General features: G+C 37.3%; 2 protein-coding genes across 23 annotated transcripts in view; one reads left to right on the top strand and one right to left on the bottom strand.

Moving 5' to 3' along the window:
* The window catches only part of IMMP1L (inner mitochondrial membrane peptidase subunit 1), an 86,320-nt gene extending 75,747 nt beyond the window's left edge, over positions 1-10,573 (top strand). For 19 of the 20 annotated variants that reach the window (XM_045808565.2, XM_045808566.2, XM_045808567.2 and 16 more), the window contains 2 exons: positions 9,454-9,564; positions 10,411-10,573. In XM_045808565.2, coding sequence (XP_045664521.1) covers positions 9,454-9,564; positions 10,411-10,479 — 180 coding nt within the window. In that variant the 3' untranslated portion in view covers positions 10,480-10,573. The remainder of the gene's footprint in view (positions 1-9,453; positions 9,565-10,410) is intronic. The other variant, XM_087855383.1, reaches the window with a different exon arrangement.
* Positions 10,574-11,530: 957 nt separating this feature from the next.
* The window catches only part of DNAJC24 (DnaJ heat shock protein family (Hsp40) member C24), a 71,844-nt gene continuing 61,650 nt past the window's right edge, over positions 11,531-21,724 (bottom strand). For all 3 annotated transcript variants that reach the window (XM_045808575.2, XM_087855384.1, XM_045808576.2), the window contains exons 4-5: positions 16,239-16,307; positions 11,531-11,990 (exon numbers count right to left, since the gene is read on the bottom strand). In XM_045808575.2, coding sequence (XP_045664531.1) covers positions 11,860-11,990; positions 16,239-16,307 — 200 coding nt within the window. In that variant the 3' untranslated portion in view covers positions 11,531-11,859. The remainder of the gene's footprint in view (positions 11,991-16,238; positions 16,308-21,724) is intronic.

Genomic DNA, 21,724 nt, shown 5'->3' with positions numbered 1-21,724 from the left:
GAAATGGACTTACATATTAATGTTTAGAGTGCTTTATTTTTTTTTTTTAAGATTTTATTTATTTATTCGACAGAGATAGAGACAGCCAGCGAGAGAGGGAACACAAGCAGAGGGAGTGGGAGAGGAAGAAGCAGGCTCATAGCAGAGGAGCCTGATGTGGGGCTCGATCCCATAACGCTGGGATCACGCCCTGAGCCGAAGGCAGAGGCTTAACCGCTGTGCCACCCAGGCGCCCCTAGAGTGCTTTATTTTTAACAGCCCCAGACTGCAAAGAAAAATATCCACCAACAGATTCATGGGCAAACATTGTGATTTACGATAGAATACTACTTAGAAGTAAAAAGGGATGAATGATACATACAGCTGTATTAATCATAAAAAAAATGAACAAAAGCCAGACACAAAATAAGTATGTATACTACAATCTTATTTATATGAAATTTAGGAACAGGTAAAACTAGTTTCTGGTAACAGATCTCACTAGTTGCCTGGGACCAGGTGTAGGGATGGGAGGTTAACTGGCACAGTAGGGAACTTTATGGCATGATGAAAATGTTTGATGTCTTGATTAGCAGTTACATAGGTGTGCACGTTTTCCCAAACTAGTGTCAAACTTGGAGTGCTTTTTACTGTATATAAAGTATACCTCTAAAAAATTGATTTTTAAAGTGTATACTCTATACCAAAAATAAGTGGAATAATTTCAACGTCATGAATTTTTTTACTGGATACTGAGTAATTGACAGGAAGGTCAGCAAAGATTACCGCTTTGATTTTAAAAAATCCAACGTAGAGGTTTTCCTATTTATAGAGCAGCTCCTATTAAAGGTTCCATCAATGAAGAGGTTGTTTCCTTGATTTGTGTACTCTCTATCAAACACTGAAGTCTGAGGGGTAGGGGATATTCCATTACTATAAATGGATGCATGGGTATTAGAATGTATAGACACCAGATAAATTGGAGTTAGCATGTCTCATATTTGAACCTACTTCTATTAACTATCAATAGTACTTCACACGTTGTTGTAAGGATCAAATGAGGTTTTTTTTCTTCTGATGTAAAGTTCAATGATTCATTAGTTGCGTATAACACCCAGTGCACTATGCAATATGTGCCCTCCTTACTACCCATCACCAGTCTATCCCATTCCCCCATCCCCTCCCCTCTGAAGCCCTCAGTTTGTTTCTCAGAGTCCATAGTCTCTCATGCTTCATTCCCCCTTCTGATTACCCCCCCCTTTCTTTATCCCTTTCTTCCCCTACTGGTCTTCCTAGTTCTTATGTTCCATAGATGAGAGAAATCATATGATGATTGTCTTTCTCTGCTTGACTTATTTCACTTAGCATTATCTCCTCCAGTGCCGTCCATGTTGCAGCAAATGTTGAGAACTCGTTCTTTCTGATAGCTGAGTAATATTCCATTGTATATATGGACCACAACTTCTTAATCCAGTCATCTGTTGAAGGGCGTCTCGGTTCCTTCCACGATTTAGCTATTGTGGACAATGCTGCTATAAACATTGGGGTGCATATGGCCCTTCTCTTCACTACGTCTGTATCTTTGGGGTAAATACCCAGTAGTGCAATGGCTGGGTCATAGGGTAGCTCAATTTTTAACTTTTTAAGGGACCTCCGCACTGTTTTCCAGCGTGGCTGTACCAACTTGCATTCCCACCAACAATGTAGGAGGGATCCCCTTTCTCCACATCCTCTCCAGCAATTGTTGTTTCTTGCCTGTCAATTTTTGCCATTCTAACTGGCATAAAGTGGTATCTCATTGTGGTTTTGATTTGAATTTCCCTGATGGCTAATGATTTTGAACATTTTTTCATGTGTCTATTAGCTATTTGTATGTCATCATGGGTAAAGTGTCTGTTCATATCTTCTGCCCATTTTATTATTTGTTTATTTGTTTCTCGCATATTGACTTTGAGAAGTTCTTTGTAGATATTGGATACCAGTATTTTATCTGTAGCATCATTTGCAAATATCTTCTCCCATTCCGTGGGCTGCCTCTTAGTTGTTTTGACTGTTTCCTTGGCTGTGCAGAAGCTTTTTATCTTGATGAAGTCCCACAAGTTCATTTTATCTTTTGTTTCTCTTGCCTTTGGAGATGTGTCATGAAAAAGGTTACTTTGGCCGATGTTGTAGAGGTTGCTGCCTATGTTCTCCTCTAAGATTTTGATGGATTCCTGTCTCACATCGAGGTCTTTCATCCAGTTGGAGTTTATCTTTGTGTATGGTGTGAGAGAGTGGTCAAGTTTCATTCTTTTGCATGTAGCTGTCCAATTTTCCCAGCACCATTTATTGAAGAGACTGTCTTTTTTCCACAGGATGTTTTTTCCTGCTTTATCAAAGATTAGTTGCCCAAAGAGCTGAGGGTCCATTTCTGGGTTCTCTGTTCTGTTCCATTCGTCTATGTGTCTGTTTTTGTGCCAGTACCATGCTGTCTTTGTGAGCACAGCTTTGTAGTACAGCTCGAAATCCGGCATTGTGATGCCCCCAGCTTTATTTTTCCTTTTCAACAGTTCCTGGGCGATTCGGGCCTTTTCTGGTTCCATACAAATTTAAGGTCTATTTGTTCCTGTTCATTGAAAAATGTCCATGGTATTTTGATCGGGATAGCATTAAAAGTGTAGATTGCTCTGGGTAGCATGGACATTTTAACTATGTTAATTCTTCCGATGCATGAGCATGGAATATTTTTCCATCTTTTTGTGTCTTCCTCAATGTCTTTCAAGAGTGATTTATAGTTTCTAGAATATAGGTCCTTTACGTCTCTGGTTAAGTTAATTCCAAGGTAACATATGGTTTTTGGTGCTATTGTAAATGGGATGGATTCCCTAATTTCTCTTTCTTCAGTCTCATTATTCGTGTATAGAAATACAACTGATTTCTGAGCATTGATTTTGTATCCCGCCACATTACTGAATTGCTCAATAACTTCTAATAGTTTGGGAGTGGATTCTTTTGGGATTTCTGTATAGAGTATCATGTCATCTGCAAAGAGAGACATTTTGACTTCTTCTTTGCTGATTTGGATACTTTTTATCCCTTTTGGTTGTCTGATTGCTGTTGCAAGGACTTCTAGTACTATGTTGAATAATAGTGGCGAGAGTGGGCATCCTTGTCGTGTTCCTGATCTTAAGGATTTATGAATGTTGAACCACCCTTGCATCCCAGGGATGAATCCCACTTGGTTATGATGGATAATCCTTATAATGTACTGTTGGATTCTATTAGCCAGAATCTTGTCGAGGATTTTGGCGTCCATATTCATTAGGGAAATCAGTCTATAATTCTCCTTTTTGATGGGGTCTTTGCCTGGTTTGGGGATCAAGGTAATATTGGACTCATAGAATGAGTTTGGTAGCTTTCCTTCTGTTTCTATTTTTTGAAGTAGTTTTAGGCGAATAGGTATTATTTCTTCTTTGAATGTTTGGTAGAATTCCCCAGAAAAACCATCCGGGCTTGGAGTTTTGTTTTTTGGAAGGTCGTTTATCACTGACTCAATCTCTTCATAATTAATTGGCCTGTTTAAAAAATCAATTTCTTCCTGTTTCAGTCTTGGTAGTTTATAGGTTTCCAGGAAGGCCTCCATCGCTTCCAGATTGCTTAATTTATTGGCATAAAGCTGTTGATAAAAGCTTCTAATAATCCTTCCAATTTCATTGGTGTTGGTTGTGACCTCTCCTTTTTCATTCATAATTTTATTAATTTGGGTCCTTTCTCTATTCTTTTGGATAAGTCTTGCCAGTGGTCTGTCAATTTTATTGATTCTCTCAAAGACCCAGCTTCTAGTTCTGTTGATCTGCTCTTCTGTACTCCTGGTTTCTAATACATTGATTTCTGCTCTAATCTTGGTCAACTGCTTCCTCGTGTGTGGATTAGGCCTGTCCCTCTGTTGCTGTTCCACTTCTTGAGGTGAGAATATAAAAACTGCATTTTAGATTTTTCTATTCTTGAGTGAGGCTTGGATGGCTATGTATTTCCCCCTTAGGACTGCCTTTGCATTATCCCATAGGTTTTGGACCATTGTGTTTTCATTCTCGTTGGTCTCCATAAATTATTTAAATTCATTTTTGATTTCCTAAATTGATTGATTATCAAATCATTCTTGAGCAGGATGGTTCTTAATCTCCAAGTGTTTGAGTTTCTTCCAAATTTTTCCTTGTGGTTGAGTTCCAATTTCAAAGCGTTGTGGTCTGAGAATATGCAGGGAATAATTTCAGTCTTTTGATATCGGTTGAGACCTGTTTTGTGTCCCAGAACATGGTCTATCATTGAGAATGTTCCATGGGCATTAGAATAGAATGAGTATTCTTTGGATCTGGGGTGTAGTGTTCTATATATCTCTATGAGGTCCAACTCGTCAAGTATGGCATTCAAAGCCCTTGTTTCTTTGTCGATTTTTTGCATGGGTGTTCTATTTCTGATAGTGGAGTGTTGAGGTTCCCTACTATTAACGTATTTTTATCTATATGTCTCTTTATTCTGGTTAAGAGTTGGCTTGTGTATCTTGCTGCTCCCCTGGTGGGGGCATATATATTTATAATTGTCATATCCACTTGTTGGATACACCCTTTAAGAATAATATAGTGCCCTTCTGTGTCTCTAACTATAGTCTTTAGTTTAAAACCCGATCTGTCTGATATGAGAATTGCTACCCCAGCTTTCTTTTGAGGTCCATTGGTGGGAAAGATGGTATTCCATCCCTTTACTTTCAGTCTGAATGTATCTTTAGGTTCAAAATGAGTCTCTTGTAGACAGCATATGGGTGGGTCATGTCTTTTTATCCAATCTGCAACCCTGTGGCTTTTTATGGGAGCATTTAGGCCATTTACATTGAGACTGAATATTGAGAGAGATGATTTTAATGATGCCATGTTGCCAGTACAGTCTTTGTTTCTATCAATTGTGACTTTCTGTTCTGTATCACTCTTGGGGCCTTTTTACCTTTATAGAACCCCCCTTAATATCTCCTGTAGGGCTGGTTTCGTGGTTACGAAATTGGTCAATGATTGGCGATTCTGGAAGGTCTTTATTTCTCCATCAATTCTGAATGACAGCCTTGCTGGATAAAGGATCCTTGGCTGCATGTTTTTCTCTGAAAGAGCTTTAAAAATGCCCCCTCAACCCTTTCTCTCATTCCAGGTCTGTGTAGACAGGTCTGACGTAATTCTGATACCTTTGCCTTGGTACGTGAGAAATTTCTTTGCCCTGGCCGCTTTCAGTACTGTATCCTTGGATCTAATATTTGTGAAATGCACTATGACGTGACGTGGCGTAGGTTTGTCGTGGTTGAGCTTGGGAGGGGTCCTCTCTGCCTCTTGGACACGAATGTTTGTTTCCCTTGCTAGATTAGGGAAGTTTTCAGCTACGATTTGTTCAATTACCTCTTCTAGACCTCTGTTTCTCTCCACCCCCTCGGGGATGCCGATGATTCTGACATTGGAACGTTTCATTGAGTCAGTAATCTCCCGTAACCTACATTCCTGAGCGTGCATTTTTTTAAGTCCAGATTCTATTTTAGCTTTGTCTTCTACTAGCCCATCCTCCAATTCGCTGATACGTTCTTCTGCCTCATTTCACCGTGAGCCTCTAGTTTTGACTGCATTTGGCTCATAGAATTTTTAATTTCTGCCAGATTCGCTCTCATTTCCGCCCTTAGAGATTCTATATTCTCCTTAACATTTTCGTTAATACTTTTTTCAAGTCTACACATCATCTTGACCATTGTTACTCTGAATTCCATTTCTCATAATTTGGTTATATCCATATCCATTAGTTCTGTGGCAGAGGCCACAAACTCATTGTCTTTTCTTTGCCTGGGGGGGATTTCTCCTTCTCGTCATTCTGATGAGGAGAGGTCGCGGGGTTGTCCAGAGCCCAAATTATTGACCAGGACCCAGGCCGTGTGCCCTTGTTTTATAGGGATCTTAGGGATGTGGGCTTCTTGAATTTTCAGCCTGCCTTTTGCGGGAGGGGCTTGCCATGCCAAAACTCAGGCAACCCTGTTTGGGTAGAGTCTCTGTGTGCCCTGCGAGGGGAGATGGGTATGGGCACACTGTGAACCGGTATTTCCAGACTTTTCTTCTCTGAGGGCTTTCCCTGGCGGTTTGCTGTGCCTCTTCTGAGAGTCAGAGCAGCAGCGGCCGAATCTCAGCCTCTGTCTCAGAACAGAGGGATCGCGGACCATTCTCCACTGATGTTCTGGCCACTTTAACTCTGTTACTGTTGGTGCTGCTCAACCCTGCAGCGTCCCGGGATGTTCACCCCACACCTGATGTCCCAGCCCTCACTTCCAGGGCCAGCGCGTCTCTGCCTTTGTGGGTTTTTTTTTTTTTTTTTTTTTTTGACAGAGAGCCAGCCAGCAAGAGAGGGAACACAGCAGGGGAGTGGGAGAGGAAGAAGCAGGCTCCCAGCAGAGGAGCCCGATGTGGGACTCGATCCCGGAACGCGGGATCACGCCCTGAGCCGAAGGCAGACGCTTAATGACTGCGCTACCCAGGCACCCCTGTCCTTTGTGTTTCTAACACTGCCAGCCACCCCTGTGTGCTCCGAAGCTCCAGCCCTCAGTCTGGTGGCGTGCGTTCCCCGGCTCTCGGTCCCAGTCTGATCTCTTGCGGCTGCCAGTCCGCAAGTCCGCCTGCTCCCCCGTGCAGGTGGCTATCGCTTCCTGGGGCCCGAACGTGGCGGTTCCCTCCCCCTTCTGTTTATCTTCCGATATCTGTGCACAGTTTCATGGCTCCCTGCTTCGTACCTCAAAACTCAGCGCTGGAGATGTTCATTTGTAGAGATCCAGATGTATTTTCCTGCGTCTCAGGCTGATTCCGTGGATGTTCAGGCTGGTCTGGTACCTATCCAGCTCAACTCAGGGGACCAGCTGAAAATGGGGTCCCCTACTCCTCTGCCATCTTAACTCCGAGTTTTTTTTTTTTTTTAATAAACTGGAAAGCAATGTATATATACTGGCTTGTACTACTATTCCCTTCTTTATGTTCCACCCGTTGCAGTCAAGGACTACGTTAAGATAGCCTGAGTCACACTCTTCCAAAGGCTTCTGGCAATATGTTCTGGGTTTCTCTTAGCAGATTCCTTTCTGTACTTGTTAATTTTATTATACCAGAGATAACACTTCAGCACTTTATCTCGCTAATTTGGAAGAAACTTGAGTCATACAAAAGTGATTGTGCTTTATAAGAATTTCTGCTTACATTAATAACAAATGCCACCAAATATCTGAGTTCCAGTTTTGGCTTAGGTGTTGTAAAGAATTAAGATCATGACATGATTACTGTCTTGGCTTATTTGGTCATAAAATGATAGACTTACACAAAAGCCAAGCAGGTTAATAAGATGTTATAATCCAGGGCCACAGACAAGGCATACTTTATATTGTAAGTGCTCGAAACCGTCAAGAGTATTCGGTATGGGCGGGCAGGGTTGGGGAAAGCTTCATGAGGAAATGTAATTATATTGGATCTTGGTTTATTAGCTATTTTTTTGGAACTCAGAAACAAACACTTATTAAGGAGAAACTATGGAAATTTAAACATAAAAGATGTCCATATTATAGCTTCTCCCATCGTGGCACTTGCGACTATGTTAGTGATACATGGCTTTTCCAAACACACTATTTGGCTTTTTTTTTTTTTCATCTATGATCTGAGATGGATTCATTTTTCTATCTGAACAATATTAAGGTTTACTGCACATAAGTCCACTTATATAGATAGGAATTAGTCTTGCTTTTGGCCCTAGAACCTATAACTAGTTCCACTAATAGTGGTGGGAAAAAAGTACGTGATCTTATAGCATCTGATATTCTCTCAGGAAACTTACGTTTTTTCTCTACAAATAGATTTAACATTTAAGTGTATGTAAATGAAAATAATGAACTTCATTTGTTTTGAACAAATATTTCTACATAAGACATTCCAAAATTATATAATCTCTGATGTAAAGTGAAATTCAGATTTTACATGCTTGCATACATTTATTTTTCCAAAAGGTAATATGGAGCGTTTGGGGGGGAGACATGAATAATAGGCAGCTCACATAGGGTTTTTAGGGCAGTGAAAATACTCCATGATACTATAATGATGAATACATGTCATACATTTGTCCAAACCCATAGAATGTACGACACCAAGAATGAACCCTAAGTTAACTCTCTACTTCAGGTGATTATGATGTTGACGTGGGTTCACCAAGTGTAACACATACACTGCTGTGGAGGGGACGTCAGCAGTGGGGAAGGTTATGCATGTGTGGGGGCAGGAGATAGGTGGGAAATCTCTGTACCTTCGTCTCAATCGTGCTGTGAACCTAAAACTGCTCTAAAAAATAAAGTCTTTAAGAAGCACTGATTTGTAACATTTTGTAAAACTGCAGTCATTTTTTATTTAACCCAGTAAGGAGTATTTTTCTTCACGTAAGTTTCCCAAGTAATAAACAGCCAGTCAAAAGAAAAGTGAAAATAAATCCCTTCCCAGTAGATCATCTTGGTCTGGTCAATAAATAATTCAACTTTCTTGGGTAACAAAGACTATAAAATAACTTATAAAATGCTACTTTAAGGACTACTGCTCACTGCTGCAGAGTAAGCTTTTAAGTTTATATAGAACAGATGAATGGGCAAATGTTTCATATCACAGAGCACATTTTTTTAAAGTAAACTGTTCTAAATACTCTTATGGTTGACATTGAGTAAAAATGTAAACTTATCTAGCAGTTAATACATAGGACAATATAGGAGATGGGGTCTTTCATTTAGTAGAAGGTCACCATCATTAATTTTACAACTGATGATTTTATAATAGGTCCTTCTAGTTCCTGATGGTCATTATTGAAGTATAATGCACTGAAGATATGGCCTGTACAAAGGCAGAACAGGGATCTTAATTAGAATTCTGACAAGCCCACTCCAATAAAATGATGAGATTATTTGTAATTGATGTCACAATCAATTACCATTTAGTTCATCGTGAGCACTCTAATAGGTCTGGCCTTGGTACTGGCCCCAGGATGTTGCTGAGTGAGTGGCTGCCCTGCTTATGCTGTTCTAGAGACAGGAGGGCACATTTTCAGTCAGCATCCTAATGACCTCTTTTGAAGTCTATTAAATTAATGACCCTGTCACACTGTTTTGATCTCTTATAACCTCAGTTTGGGGTTTGTGTAACAAATTAATGTTTGGGAACCATGTGGCAAAAAAGATAGGTCTTTTAAAATGATGAAACCTTAACATTACCTACTAATATTTAGTGAAAGATATTTTATTGTGCAAGAAATAAAAGTAAAAATACAAATCACAGGGTTTGTATTTTATAAACAAGAACTTTAGGACATTTCCCCCTACGACCAAAAGACATGCTTTTTATTTATAGTACCCAAATTTGTGTTTTTTTTTTTTTTTTTTTAAGGGGATGCTTTTTTCTCTAATTCTAGGTGCCAACAGGTCATGTTTGGTTAGAAGGTGATAATCTCCAGAATTCTACAGATTCCAGGTATTATGGACCTATTCCATATGGACTAATAAGAGGACGTATCTTTTTCAAGGTATTATTTTCTGCTTAAAATGTAGGTTTTCTTCTCTAAGCTGGAAAAATAAACAGTTTCTTTCAAAAATGAACTTTGAAATATTCAGGCTGTCAGTGGACTTAACTGTTGCAGCAACTACATTTTATGAACATGCTGGCCTTCGTAGCTATGAAATTACCCTTTTCCCCAGTGAGACTGGTAATTAAGAGTAATTTTTTGTTTGAGTAATAATGTTCAAACAACCTTAGCTATAAGAAGCTTTTAATTTAAATCTCCAGAATGTAATTCTTTTCATGCAACTTGTACAACTATATTCATATCTTGGACATAAATACGCATTTTGCAGAAGAGCAGTGTAGTCAAACTACACTGTTGAGTGGGGATATCACAGTTAAGTGCATTGACTTACCATGGTTATAGTAAATGTAGGACTCTTAGGAAAGATGATTATTTTCACTGGCTCCTCGTTTTTGTCACGGCAGGAAGAGGAAAAACACATGAATCTGCAGGATTCCTTATACTTATGCAGAGGTTATACTTAAATACTTAGGCTTACAGTTAACTTTATTTGAGGGTAGTAAAAGAAAACACAGACACACGTAGTCATACATATATATTCACACACCACACACATAATTTCTTGTATAACATATCAGTGTTCGAAACTTTAGAGTTTAAATACATAGGCACGTACAAGTTTACTTTCTAAAGTCTTATTTTGGTATTGAGAATTTGTTCTTGACTAAAAATAAGGAGAAAGTGTTTAATTATATGGCACAGAGAAAAGGTATGAATAAAAAAGGGGAATATGATGATGATGTAACACTTTCATTAACTGTCTTCAATCACATTTTAATTTTACAGATTTGGCCTCTGAGTGATTTTGGATTTCTACGTGACAGCCCTAATGGCCACAGATTTTCTGACGATTAGCAAGCACTTACTCTTTTGATTTGATTATTCTCTCCAAGTGAATTTATTATTGCCACTGAAACCATGTACTTACTAATAAACCATTTGCTACTTAGTTTTAGTCATTTGTAATTGCTATATGTAAAGAATAAGTGATACATACAGCAGGCTCTATTAGTTCCAAATATATGGATAAAAATGTAATCCAAAATAAGTCATCTAAATTTTATGATAGATATAAAAATATTTTTAGGGAAAAAACCTGGATGACAACCTCTCTTCTGAATTTTTGGTTTTATAGCTATAATGAAAGTAATCTTTTCTTGAATATGCCTCATACTTTTGCTACATTTACACGTCAGAGTAGTAATTAGTCTTTTAAGTCCAAACCAATAATAAATACCAAAAGCTGCTAAGTCACATGCTTGGTTCACTCATTTGAAATTAAGTAATAAAATTCCAGTGATCCCATAAAGGATTCCTCAATTTTTTTAAATGAGTCCTGACTTATACTGTACATAGAGTATCAAATACAGAGAAAAATAAAATCTTTAGAGTCTTTTATAATCAATAATAACATTATAAAAGTCCATTTGATCATACCAGCAATGCAATGGTTCCTTACTCATAAATACAGGAATTAATACTTAGTACTTTAAAATAAAAAGGAAAGTAATGCATCTGTTTCAAATCATTTTTTTTTTTAAAGCTACCATTACCGTTACATTTAAAGTTGAAGATGGCAGTGTTCAAGCTTTATTCCCTTTAATGTAGCCACACAAAGAATCTGGAAATATAGTGCCAGGACTAGAGTCAAGTCTTTGATTTCAAAGCTATCCTTTCTACAGTTGCCACTTCATCTTCTTTATTAACTTTGAAATAGCTTCATGAATATCCATATCTAACCCTCATGGGAGTACTAGGCTCATATGTTATTCACAAAGATCATAGTTTAATCCTAATGACTTGAGACTTTGAGACACTTGTAACAATAGGCCTATAACTTCATCAGCTAGAAATGTCATTTTACTTCAGAAACTCAGTAACTACAAAGGAACATGAGGAGACATGCTTAAAGAAAAGGAAAATTCTTATTTTATACCAAGGAGAAAATGGACCAAATAACAAAGGTTTCAGATGGGAATTCAGAAAGTGTAACTTATAATTCAAGTCCTTTTGTACTGGTGCTCTATAAATATAAATTATAAATACATATAAATAACTAAATTAATTTTGTATTAATCTGGGGTGGCCCCTGCTTGACAGTCTTATACTTTCTCTGTAAATAAAAGCTGACCAAAAAAAAAATCCTACTTTTTATCAGCTTTAAACATTTACTTGAATGGGCTCTCTTCACCATGTCTGAATACACAGTTAAAGGATCCCACTTAGTGAACAATTTCATCCATAATGAAGGAGTTCTATAATTAGTGAACACGTATCACAAGAAATCAGGGTTACTTCTTCTGCTTCATCCTTGGAAACACTGTATTTTCCACCACATCGGCAACTCAGAGAAAAAGAGTGATCCTCTGTAAAACACAAACAAAAAACACCAAAATAATGCCTCAAACGTAAGTAACTATTTCAACAACTTTTTAAAAATGGCAGTTTATCTCATAGAAATTGCAAAACAAAAGAAAGAAGTTCAGTAAGTATAAAACATATTTAAATGAGAACTTGAGATGAATTCTTGTGTGGGGCAGTGTTTCTAAAAATTATCTACCAAAAAATCTTGATCTGTAGAGATCAGTAGAGAGTAAAGCTATGAATCAACAGCCCAAAGATCTTGAGGGGAGATCAGATGCTCAAAAGTGACCCAGGACATTTATTTGAAGTCTTTTGTTTTCTTAAGATCCATATAAACTTTACATTCCTCTCAATAATGTATTTGTCAAAAATACTACTGTGAAGCAAAGAAATAGCCTTACATGTTTTACTGTAAAGCAACATGCTTTTGCCTGAAGTATATTCTTGTAGAGAAAACTCTAACTTAACTGTTTTGTTTTTTTAAGATTTTATTTATTTATTTATTTGAGAGAGAGAGAACACGAGCAGGGGCAGAAGGAGAAGCAGAGTCCCCCCTGAGCAGGGAGACCGATGAAGGGCTCGATCCTCAGTATCTGAGCCGATAGCAGACGCTTAACCAACTGAGCCTCCCAGGCACCCTGTTAACTTTTTATCAAGTTCAACATTTAGATACTCTGTTCTAGTATCACACTATTTCTGTGAAGTGAGATGCCCAACAGAGGCAATATGGAGCAACATTTTGCTTACTGATTGGTGGAAATTTTATTAAGTCTACCATCTTGTTGGGAAGCTGAAATGCTCATGTCCTTTAACTGAAAGAATCTGATCCACTGGTCATTCCATTTCACTGTCACTGAGAAGTGACTGTAAAAGAAAAATAATTAATGATCACCTTACTGTATGACTGTCATAATTTATCAGAGATACATCAAATACCTTCATTCAATTCACAAACTTCATTCTTTAACACTCAGATCTCATCATATGCCACTAATAGAAAAAAAGAAAAAAAATTCAACTGCCTTGTATTTGTTCTCTAATCAAATTTGGCCTTGGAAAAATTAACAATTAAATAAGCCAACTTTACAGGTTTCTTTTACCAGTAAGGAAAACATGGATTCATTCACCCAATCCTCCTTTTTATTTTTCACCACAATGCCTTTTTTGTCCATACAGAAAAATAATTTAATCTTGGAATTTCAAAATGCTAACATCGTCCCTGTCTGAGCCAACATATACATTGTAGTAGAGTGTGCTTTCAAAAGTGAATTGTTTCATTATTAAATTGTCTAAAAACGTACATATTCTAACCATTGGTTTTCTTAAGCTAAGTGTCCCTCTTGTTTTTTTACCACCTCAGTGAACACTGAGAAACAATTTGAGGTGACATGTGCTCAGTAAATGATGCAGAGGCCACCGTGGGCTACTGTGGAGTTTTTTCACAGATGATTTCAAATGTTAATGCTCACTAAAAATTCACATCTTGTTACATTTCTTCTTATATTATTCTATCACTTAGCAAAGTGATATCTTCACAGAAATCATTTTAAATACACTGAAGACAAAATAACCAAGTTGTAACACAGACTAACTCTAAGGGGAAAGGTTAACCACTCTCTCCACAGTTCTTCAGGGATAGCTTTTAAGTGTAATAAAATGCATTGTTTCATACTTGGATCAAGAACATGGTAATCTGGCTACGTCTATCATGTAGGGTTTCGTCCACTTTTCTCCTGCTCTGGATCTTCACTTTCCAAGGTTATTCTGAAAATGGCCATGAAGGAATCTTCAAACAGTTTTTTATTTGCCCAGTTGATCGCACTTTTTATTGAATTTTCATCTACCAAGACTACTCTTTTCAATTGCAAAACTTACATTACTAGTTTATAAATATCCCTGCAGAAATAATGGCTTCATGCAGCTGTTTGCTGCTCAGTATATTCTCTCACAAGAATAAGGATTATTTCCCATCTTTATATAAAAAAAAACAAAACCCTTAATTTAAATAAGCATCTAAGGATGTCCTATACTTTTAAGATTAACTCTAGCTTCTAATAACTGATTCATTGGCTGTGGTTAGGATTCTTCTGTATCTTCAGTGTCACCTTTAAGGAAATTCCAAGGATAGTAACACATTTATAACTTGACAATTTCATGTTGTACATTTCCTTCATTATCTTGTTTTTTTCACTTGTATCAGAAAGCTCAGGGGCGCCTGGGTGGCTCAGTCAGTTGAGTGTCTGCCTTCAGCTCAGGTCACGATCCCAAGGATCCTGCTTCTCCCTCTCCCTCTAACTGCTGCTTTCCCTTCTTGTGCTCTGTCAAATAAATAAAATCCTTAAAAAAAAAAAAAAAAAAAAAAAAAGCAAGCAAGCAAGCAAGCTCATTGTATTTGTTGACTGAACAGATGCTTGAACCACCAAGCTATATGAATTTAAAATAAAAACTTTTTATTTTTTAAAAGGCTACTGAAGGAAGAAATACAAAAACCAGTTTTGACTATTTGCATAGTATCAGGAATCATTAGGAAACAAAATATGTTAATCAGCTACAGCAAAAAGAACTTATTTGTCTAAGAAGAGGTTAAACACACACAGTACTAGCTGATGAGGTGGCAATACTGTATTTTCAAAAAATGTATTTAATTGGGCAGGTCTCCTTGATAAATGACATGTTCTAGTCAGTCCCCTTCATGACCTAGAAGCCTTTCACTAAAGCCTTTGTCACTAGTATATTCTACTTTCACAGCAGTAGTCCTCGTTTCCTCTGATGAAACTACTAAAAAGCCCTGGGAGCCCCAGTTACACAAAACCTCAAGTTTCTCAATCATTCACTGCAAATAAGAATTTATACTCTAGGATTTCATTTGGCAAGTTTAGGAGCAGAGTGGCCCATAGGCAAAAATGTGATTCTCCTCTTAAATCAATAGCCTATGACCCACCTTCCTTAGAGCACTAAGTTAAAAATTTGCCATAAAAAAAATATTCTAGGGACATCTCGGTGGCTCAGTCGGTTAAGCGGCTGTCTTCAGCTCAGGTCATGTTCCCAGGATCCTGGGATTGAGCCCCATGTCGGGCTCCCTGCTCCACAGAGAGCCTGCTTCTCCCTCTCTCTCTGCTGCTCCCCCTGATTGTGCATGCTCTCTCTCTATCCCTCTGTCAAATAAAATCTTTTTTTAAAAAAAAGTTTTCTTTAAAAAAAAAAAAATTCCAGTAAACTTGGTTTCAGGAAGGATGGATGGGCAGTTTATTTTCTGCCTATCCACACTCATTAGTGAATTTTTATAAACCCCTAGGGAATTTTTACTCCAGGCTGAACAGTAGTTATAGGGTTAAAGTATATAAAAATTCTAAGAAATAGTAAGATTTTCTTCATCGTCCCAGAGAAACATGGATGTGTGATATTCATGAGTCCTATTTAGAAGAAAGAACATTGTAACAATGTCTAACCAGAGCAATTCACAAAACTATCCGAACAGTAGAGAAATGAGGTTTAAGTTATAAAATTCTGGTAATAGAGGGCAACTGGGTGGCTCAGTTGGTTAAATGTCTGACTCTTGATTTCAGCTCAGGTCATGATCTCAGGGTCATGAGATCAAGCCCTGAGTCGGGCTCAGCGCAGAGTCTGTTTGTCTCTCTCCTTCCACGTGCACTCTCTTTCTCTCTCTAAAGTAAAATAAAATAAAATAAAATAAAAATTCTAGTAATAGAAAAGGGAAAAAGATAAGACATCATGGTGGGTAAAAGGGAGTGACAGATTTTTCTTTTCCACCTAACATGAATTCAAAAGGGGAGGGTAAAAACCAAGCTCCAAGCAAAAGAGTACAATATTAAAAGCCCTGCCCTGACAGTTTATGATTCCATGTAAAAAAAATAAATAAAAATTCTAATAGGAATTCATCTCATATGCCAACACAGGAAGGATGGAAAAAAATTATATTCTTTATTTTCCCTATTACACAGATGGAAAGTAAACCAAAACCCAAGTAATTTAACAAAGAAATCCTCATGAAACCTTCTATATCTAACATCTAATTAGACTAGAAAAATAACTGGAAATGAGTCATATAGGGGGACATCAATAATTGAAGTTTAGAATGAAAAATATTCCTAAAACCACCCACATACATATATATAGAAAGCCAAGCTATTACTATTTTTTAAGATTTCCAAATATCCTATTAGAGTTTTTCTTCTTAGAGAAAATCCCTAATATTTTTCTTTACTACAGTCAAGAGAAAAAATACCGACCTTCGTTCCAATACATTTCTTCAAGATACACTTGAGCATCTACTGGTCCCGTATTTCTTAGATCATCTTCTGTAAAATATAAAATACGACACTTACTTGACACTTTAGTCATACCCATGAAGAGCGCTGAAAAGGCAACTGTAGCCCGGTGAATACAGTTGTAATTTACTTACCACTTAAAAACTGAGTTTACTATTTTGACAGCAGTTTTAAGGCTATCTGACTTGTAGTCCACTTCTTATGAACTACAAAAGTCAAAATCTATCCCATTTTCCACAAATATGCAACATGCAAAAACCATGGAGTTGATTTTGGTGATTCCTTGTGATTAAATAGTAACCCCTATTTTTGTGAGAGGGAATTTTTTTTTTTTTTTGTCAGACAAACTATACTTATAACTGAGGAAGACAGCATGGAGTTGGGTAAAAATAACTGTATTTGAACCCTACTTGTAATATTTTACTAACTTTCTAACCTTAGAAATATACCTTAGATATACTGAGCTCTCTCTTCTCTACTTCAGAAGGGTTGTTAATGGACTGAATTGTGTCCCCTCAAAATTCATACGTTGAAGTATTTAGAGATAAGCCTTTTAGGAGGTAATAAAGTAAAAGAATACCAAAAAAGTGGGGTCTTAATCTGATAGAATTGGTGGCCTCATAAGGAGAGGAAGAGAGAGGGTCTCTCTATGCACAGGCACTGAGGAAAGTATCAAATAAAGACACAGCAAGAAAGAGGCCATTTACAGCCAGTAGGAGATCCCTCACCAGGAACCACATTGACTGGCACCTTGATCTTGGAATTTCAGCCTCCAGAACTATGAGAAATAAGTTTCTGTTGTTTAAGCCACCCAGTCTAAGGAATTTGCTTATGGCAGTCAGAGCAGACTAATACCAGCGAGGTGTTCTAATCAAATGAGATCAGTCTAAAAATGCTTTAAGAATAAAGCTCTAACCAAATGTAAGGGGCTATCAGTCATCTGATTTTTAATTGCTTGCAAGAGAGGAAGAGGTAACTTAAAGACTTACTTTAAAAGGTCTCAATAACCATACTATTAATACAACTGTATTATTTTGATATTATATTGCTATTTCCTAGGCCAAAGTTTTCTTATGGGTGGAAGGTTCAAAGAAGCCTGGAATTCTACCTAAATTTAGTAAGTATATAGTTTAGGTAGTAGAAGCATGTACTCTTGCTTAAAACAAGTATACTTTGGGACAAAGAAAGCAACTACAGATAAGCACTTGTCTTTGTTTTTAAAGGCATGTTATACTTCATGTATGCTTGTATTGTTCTTCTAGAAGTCGATGCTTAAAAGAAACTACTAAAATCCACCCCTCACCCCGATGAAATTTTCTTTAGCTGTCTCACTAGTCTCTTGTTCACTTGCTGAGAATGCTTTCCTTTGTTCCGTTGTGTGAATGCCTACAATTTAATTATATTTAATAACTGCCTGTTCAAAATTTATTGGTGAGTTACACAATTTTAAAATAGATGAAAAAATTATACAATATTTTGAACTCACTGGGGTTTTCTATTAAGTATGTCAAATATTATATCACTTCATATTTACTGGGTACCAACAGTCTATTAAACTGACCCTAAAATCAAAGATTAAAGACTCTGCCCAGTGGTCGGGGGTAGTCGCTCCATCTCTGTGTGCCCACTGAATAGCTTATGAGGACTGTATCACTAGGTGAAGTAATCTCGGAACAAAACAATTTCCACATCCTACATAAAGCACACTTAGTTATAGGTTATTCAGTATTTTAGTTTTTAAAAATTTCTCCCTAAAAGTCCCATGGAGAGAAAAAAATCTTAATCATATGTTTCAATTTCTTAGAATGACTAAGGTAAATTTGCTTGAATGGGGAAATGAAACACTTTTAGATTTAGGAATGGGGGTAATTGGCACTCAACAGACTGTAGTTAGAGAAAAAACAGATGTAAATAATTTACGATCAAGCTGGCTATATTCCAGGGTATCTGATCGATATCTTCAGTAATTCTGAAATCAGTTAAAGCAAATCAGACAAGGCAGAGGTAATGACAAGATGAATACGCCTTAATCTAACCTGTCTTGGACACCTGCAATACAGCAATTACACAAAAAGACAACCCAGTCTTATATGCCCATTATGCTATTTTTATTTGAAAATAATAAATGAGAAATAACTGGCAAAGATAACTGCCAAGGACGTCAGCATCTTGCTGTGCTTCTCCACGAGGGAGCCACTGTTATGCTCACCTTGTTGCTGTTTCACATGGACCACCTCTCTATTATTCTACTTCCTCAAAAAAGGGGGCCTTTACACATTTTTATTAGTTTTTTCTTTATATACAGTAACTTTAGAGTAGTGACCTATTTCTTAGTTGACAGGTCAACTTAGGTGATATCTCATAATAAGAGGGAAAACAGAATGCAAAACTGGTTAGTACTCTGCCCAAGATCAGAGTTAAAAGAAGTATATTAAAAAATATGCTCATGTTCTGTGGCTATCTAAACATCTATCGGTTTGATCTGATTATTCAATACTATGTGGACGCAGTCCAAGTTTCTGTGGAGTTTCTGGTTTTAAAAGTCCTATCTGACAAAAGAGAGACCATACTATATGATTTCCTGTTATATAAACTATAACAGGCAAAAGTGCCCTGAGTTGTTGCGTGACGCTGTAGTGTTGGGCGTGGGGGAACGTGGGGACTACAAGGAGTCACGGGGGACCTTCTGGGTCCTGGTTAGATGGATGTGTTTATTGTGAAAGTCACTCAAGCTGGACACTTAGGATTGGTGCACTTCTGTGCATGTATGATACATTTCAACAAAAAGTTTTAAAGGCAGTGTGCTGAGACTCCAAGAGCTAAACTTTTAAATAGAAATAAGGAAACAAAAGTTAGGCAAAAGAAGTTAAAAGCCTAAGAAAGTGTGTATTCCTTGAAAAGACGGTAATCTAACAACTTCTGAAAAAGGCTGAGGGTGATTAACTCAGGGAAAATTGGATCCCTGGAGAACTGTATAATGAGCAGAGGGGGTACATACAAGTAAAAGGTGAATCTAAATGTAGGGGGTGGGGAGGTGACCACGATCCTTTGTTGAGAGGCAGGTGTCCAGGGAATGGGGCAACAGCAACTTCCCCCCTAACTACGATTACAAGGAAGGAACACAAACAAATCAATGTTTTTTTTTTTCTTTTTAAACAATGATCTCTGCTTGTCCACCATTGTAGTTATAATTAGAAAACTTAATTCCTCCCTAGCCTGTAAAGTAACTCACAGGAACCCTGTAATTAGCCTTGATAATTGTCTACTAATCAGGCATGGCATCTGCAAAATAGGTAAGTTCCTTTTCTTTTGAGTATTACATATTATAAATATTTTTGCTCATTACAATGAAATATTTCAATAGGTATCTGAAAATGTAAAATTCTATCTCAGTTTTCCTGTTAACATGACACTACCAAAAATGTTGAGAAAACATAAACTGACTTAGACAGCAATTTAATTAAAGGAATAGGTACAGATTTAAATCTGGAATCTTAGCTCCAGAATGGTAATAACCTAAAAACAAACAAACCCAGCCACTGGGAAAGAAAACGCAATGCGTGGCATTTGGGTGCTCTATCTTAAGTCCAATTACACTACACTGTTCCTAATTCTTTTGAAGTCAATGGGCTCAGCTTTTCCTGAGGTATGTAGGTCCGTTCAAACCGTGTGCTGTACCCAAAGCTTAGCCAAATATGGAGACAAGAAAAAGATCCAAATTTACTTACAGAAAGAAATGCATTATAAAAAGAGGTTCCTGTGAAATATAATGATAAAATCAAATAATTTACGTGATCATTTGGAAAAGAATCTTCCAGCCTCCAGAAGCACAGGCCCTTCTGACCTTGCGTTCTATTGGATTTGTCTGACAACAAGAGGTGAAAGAATTCTGTGGCTCCTTTGTCTCAACGGTGGGATCTAAGAAAACACTGGCAGGACTCATCAGAGAGGTTTATGAGCCTGCAATTCAAAGAGATTAAAAGGAAAATCTAGGGAGATTCTTTCACACTGAAGAATAACATTAAATAACTATTAGCAGCTTGGTTCAGTAAAGCTTACTAGAGCTCTCGCTGGGTCATTCACAACTTTCTAAAAGAGGAAAGGTTTTTTTCAGCTCCATTTGGGAATCAATAAATATTTCTTACTTCTTACAAGACAATGGAATTCCAGCCTTTTAAAGCTTCTTCCTAATGATAGTAAAATTTCTAAAACAACTTTTTGCTGCCTAAATAATTATACTTCCTAATCCCAGGAAACCTTTTCTAACTTTAGCTACAATTCAAATAAATAAGTAAAAATAAGTAACAGCAACAAAAAGCTACGGTGGAGAGGAATTTAACTTTATTCATTATGGCTGAGATATCAAAAGTCTCATTCAACCCAATATTGGCCAAAAGATCCAGTCCATGTGCAGTTCAGTCCCTACTATTCATGTGTAGCAATGTCGAGCGATCAAATCCCCAGGGTGCTCTCATTTAGCAAGTAGTCTATTGTATTTATTTTTATGCCTTTTAAAATAAAGTTTGTTTCACCCTTACAGAAGTCATCTGTGTGTAAAAAGCAAACAGCAGTGTTTCTGTTTAGGTCTAACTTAGTACCTTGCTGTTTTAAAACCAAGTAATTTAATTTTACACAATCACCTCATTCTTAAAAATCATTTCACTATACATAATTAAATTTTTCATATAGGAACTAACTTGAAGGAAATCAGTTTCCTTGTCCTTCACACTCTCTGTTCTTGGAACAGTCTCTACCTTGGTAAGAGATTCAGAATCAGGCAACATTTAACATGAAACCTGCTCATTAAATCAGAAAGCTCTATAATCCTTTCCCAGGTGAAATTAAAGAGTCATGATTGCAAGGCTTTCCATATCAAAGAAAAATTACAAACTTGGAGTTTAATTATGGACTTGGAAGAACTGTGCGGCTTTTATAAACTGAGCATACACGCGGTGCTTTCATAAAAGATACCAAATGGAACCCGGAAACTGAATTTCATGTTTCACTCCACAACAGGCAGAACAGCAGCAGAGGTAGGCCTGGCCTCATGTTCTGACCCTCGAATGTAACTCACTCCTGCCCATCTGGAACTAAAAAGAGTCAGTTGTACACACCTATTCAAAACTTGACAGCACAGCACAATATGACTAAAAGTCAGAGAATGGCTTGAATTCCCCTTCTAGCGATGACTAGCCATGTGACCTTAGTCAAATTACTTAACCCCTCTGAATCTCAGATTCTTTCTCTGGAAAGCTGATATTAATATCTTCCTTCAGAGGCTATTAAACAATGATTCAAAGACAATTACCACAGACAGAGTGCTCAATAAACAGCAGCTATTTTAACTGTTCCTATCTCATAATATTTGTGTTGACCTGTTCACACAGACCATAAGAAAATGACTGAACACCAATCCATTACAAGAGGGGAAAGCCTCAAGTACCACA

The sequence above is a fragment of the Ursus americanus genome, chromosome 24 (assembly GCF_024610735.1).
Source record: "Ursus americanus isolate L20-20 chromosome 24, mUrsAme1.1.p, whole genome shotgun sequence".
NCBI classification, from domain to species: Eukaryota; Metazoa; Chordata; class Mammalia; order Carnivora; family Ursidae; genus Ursus; species Ursus americanus.
This window is presented reverse-complemented; position numbering and strand designations above follow the sequence as displayed.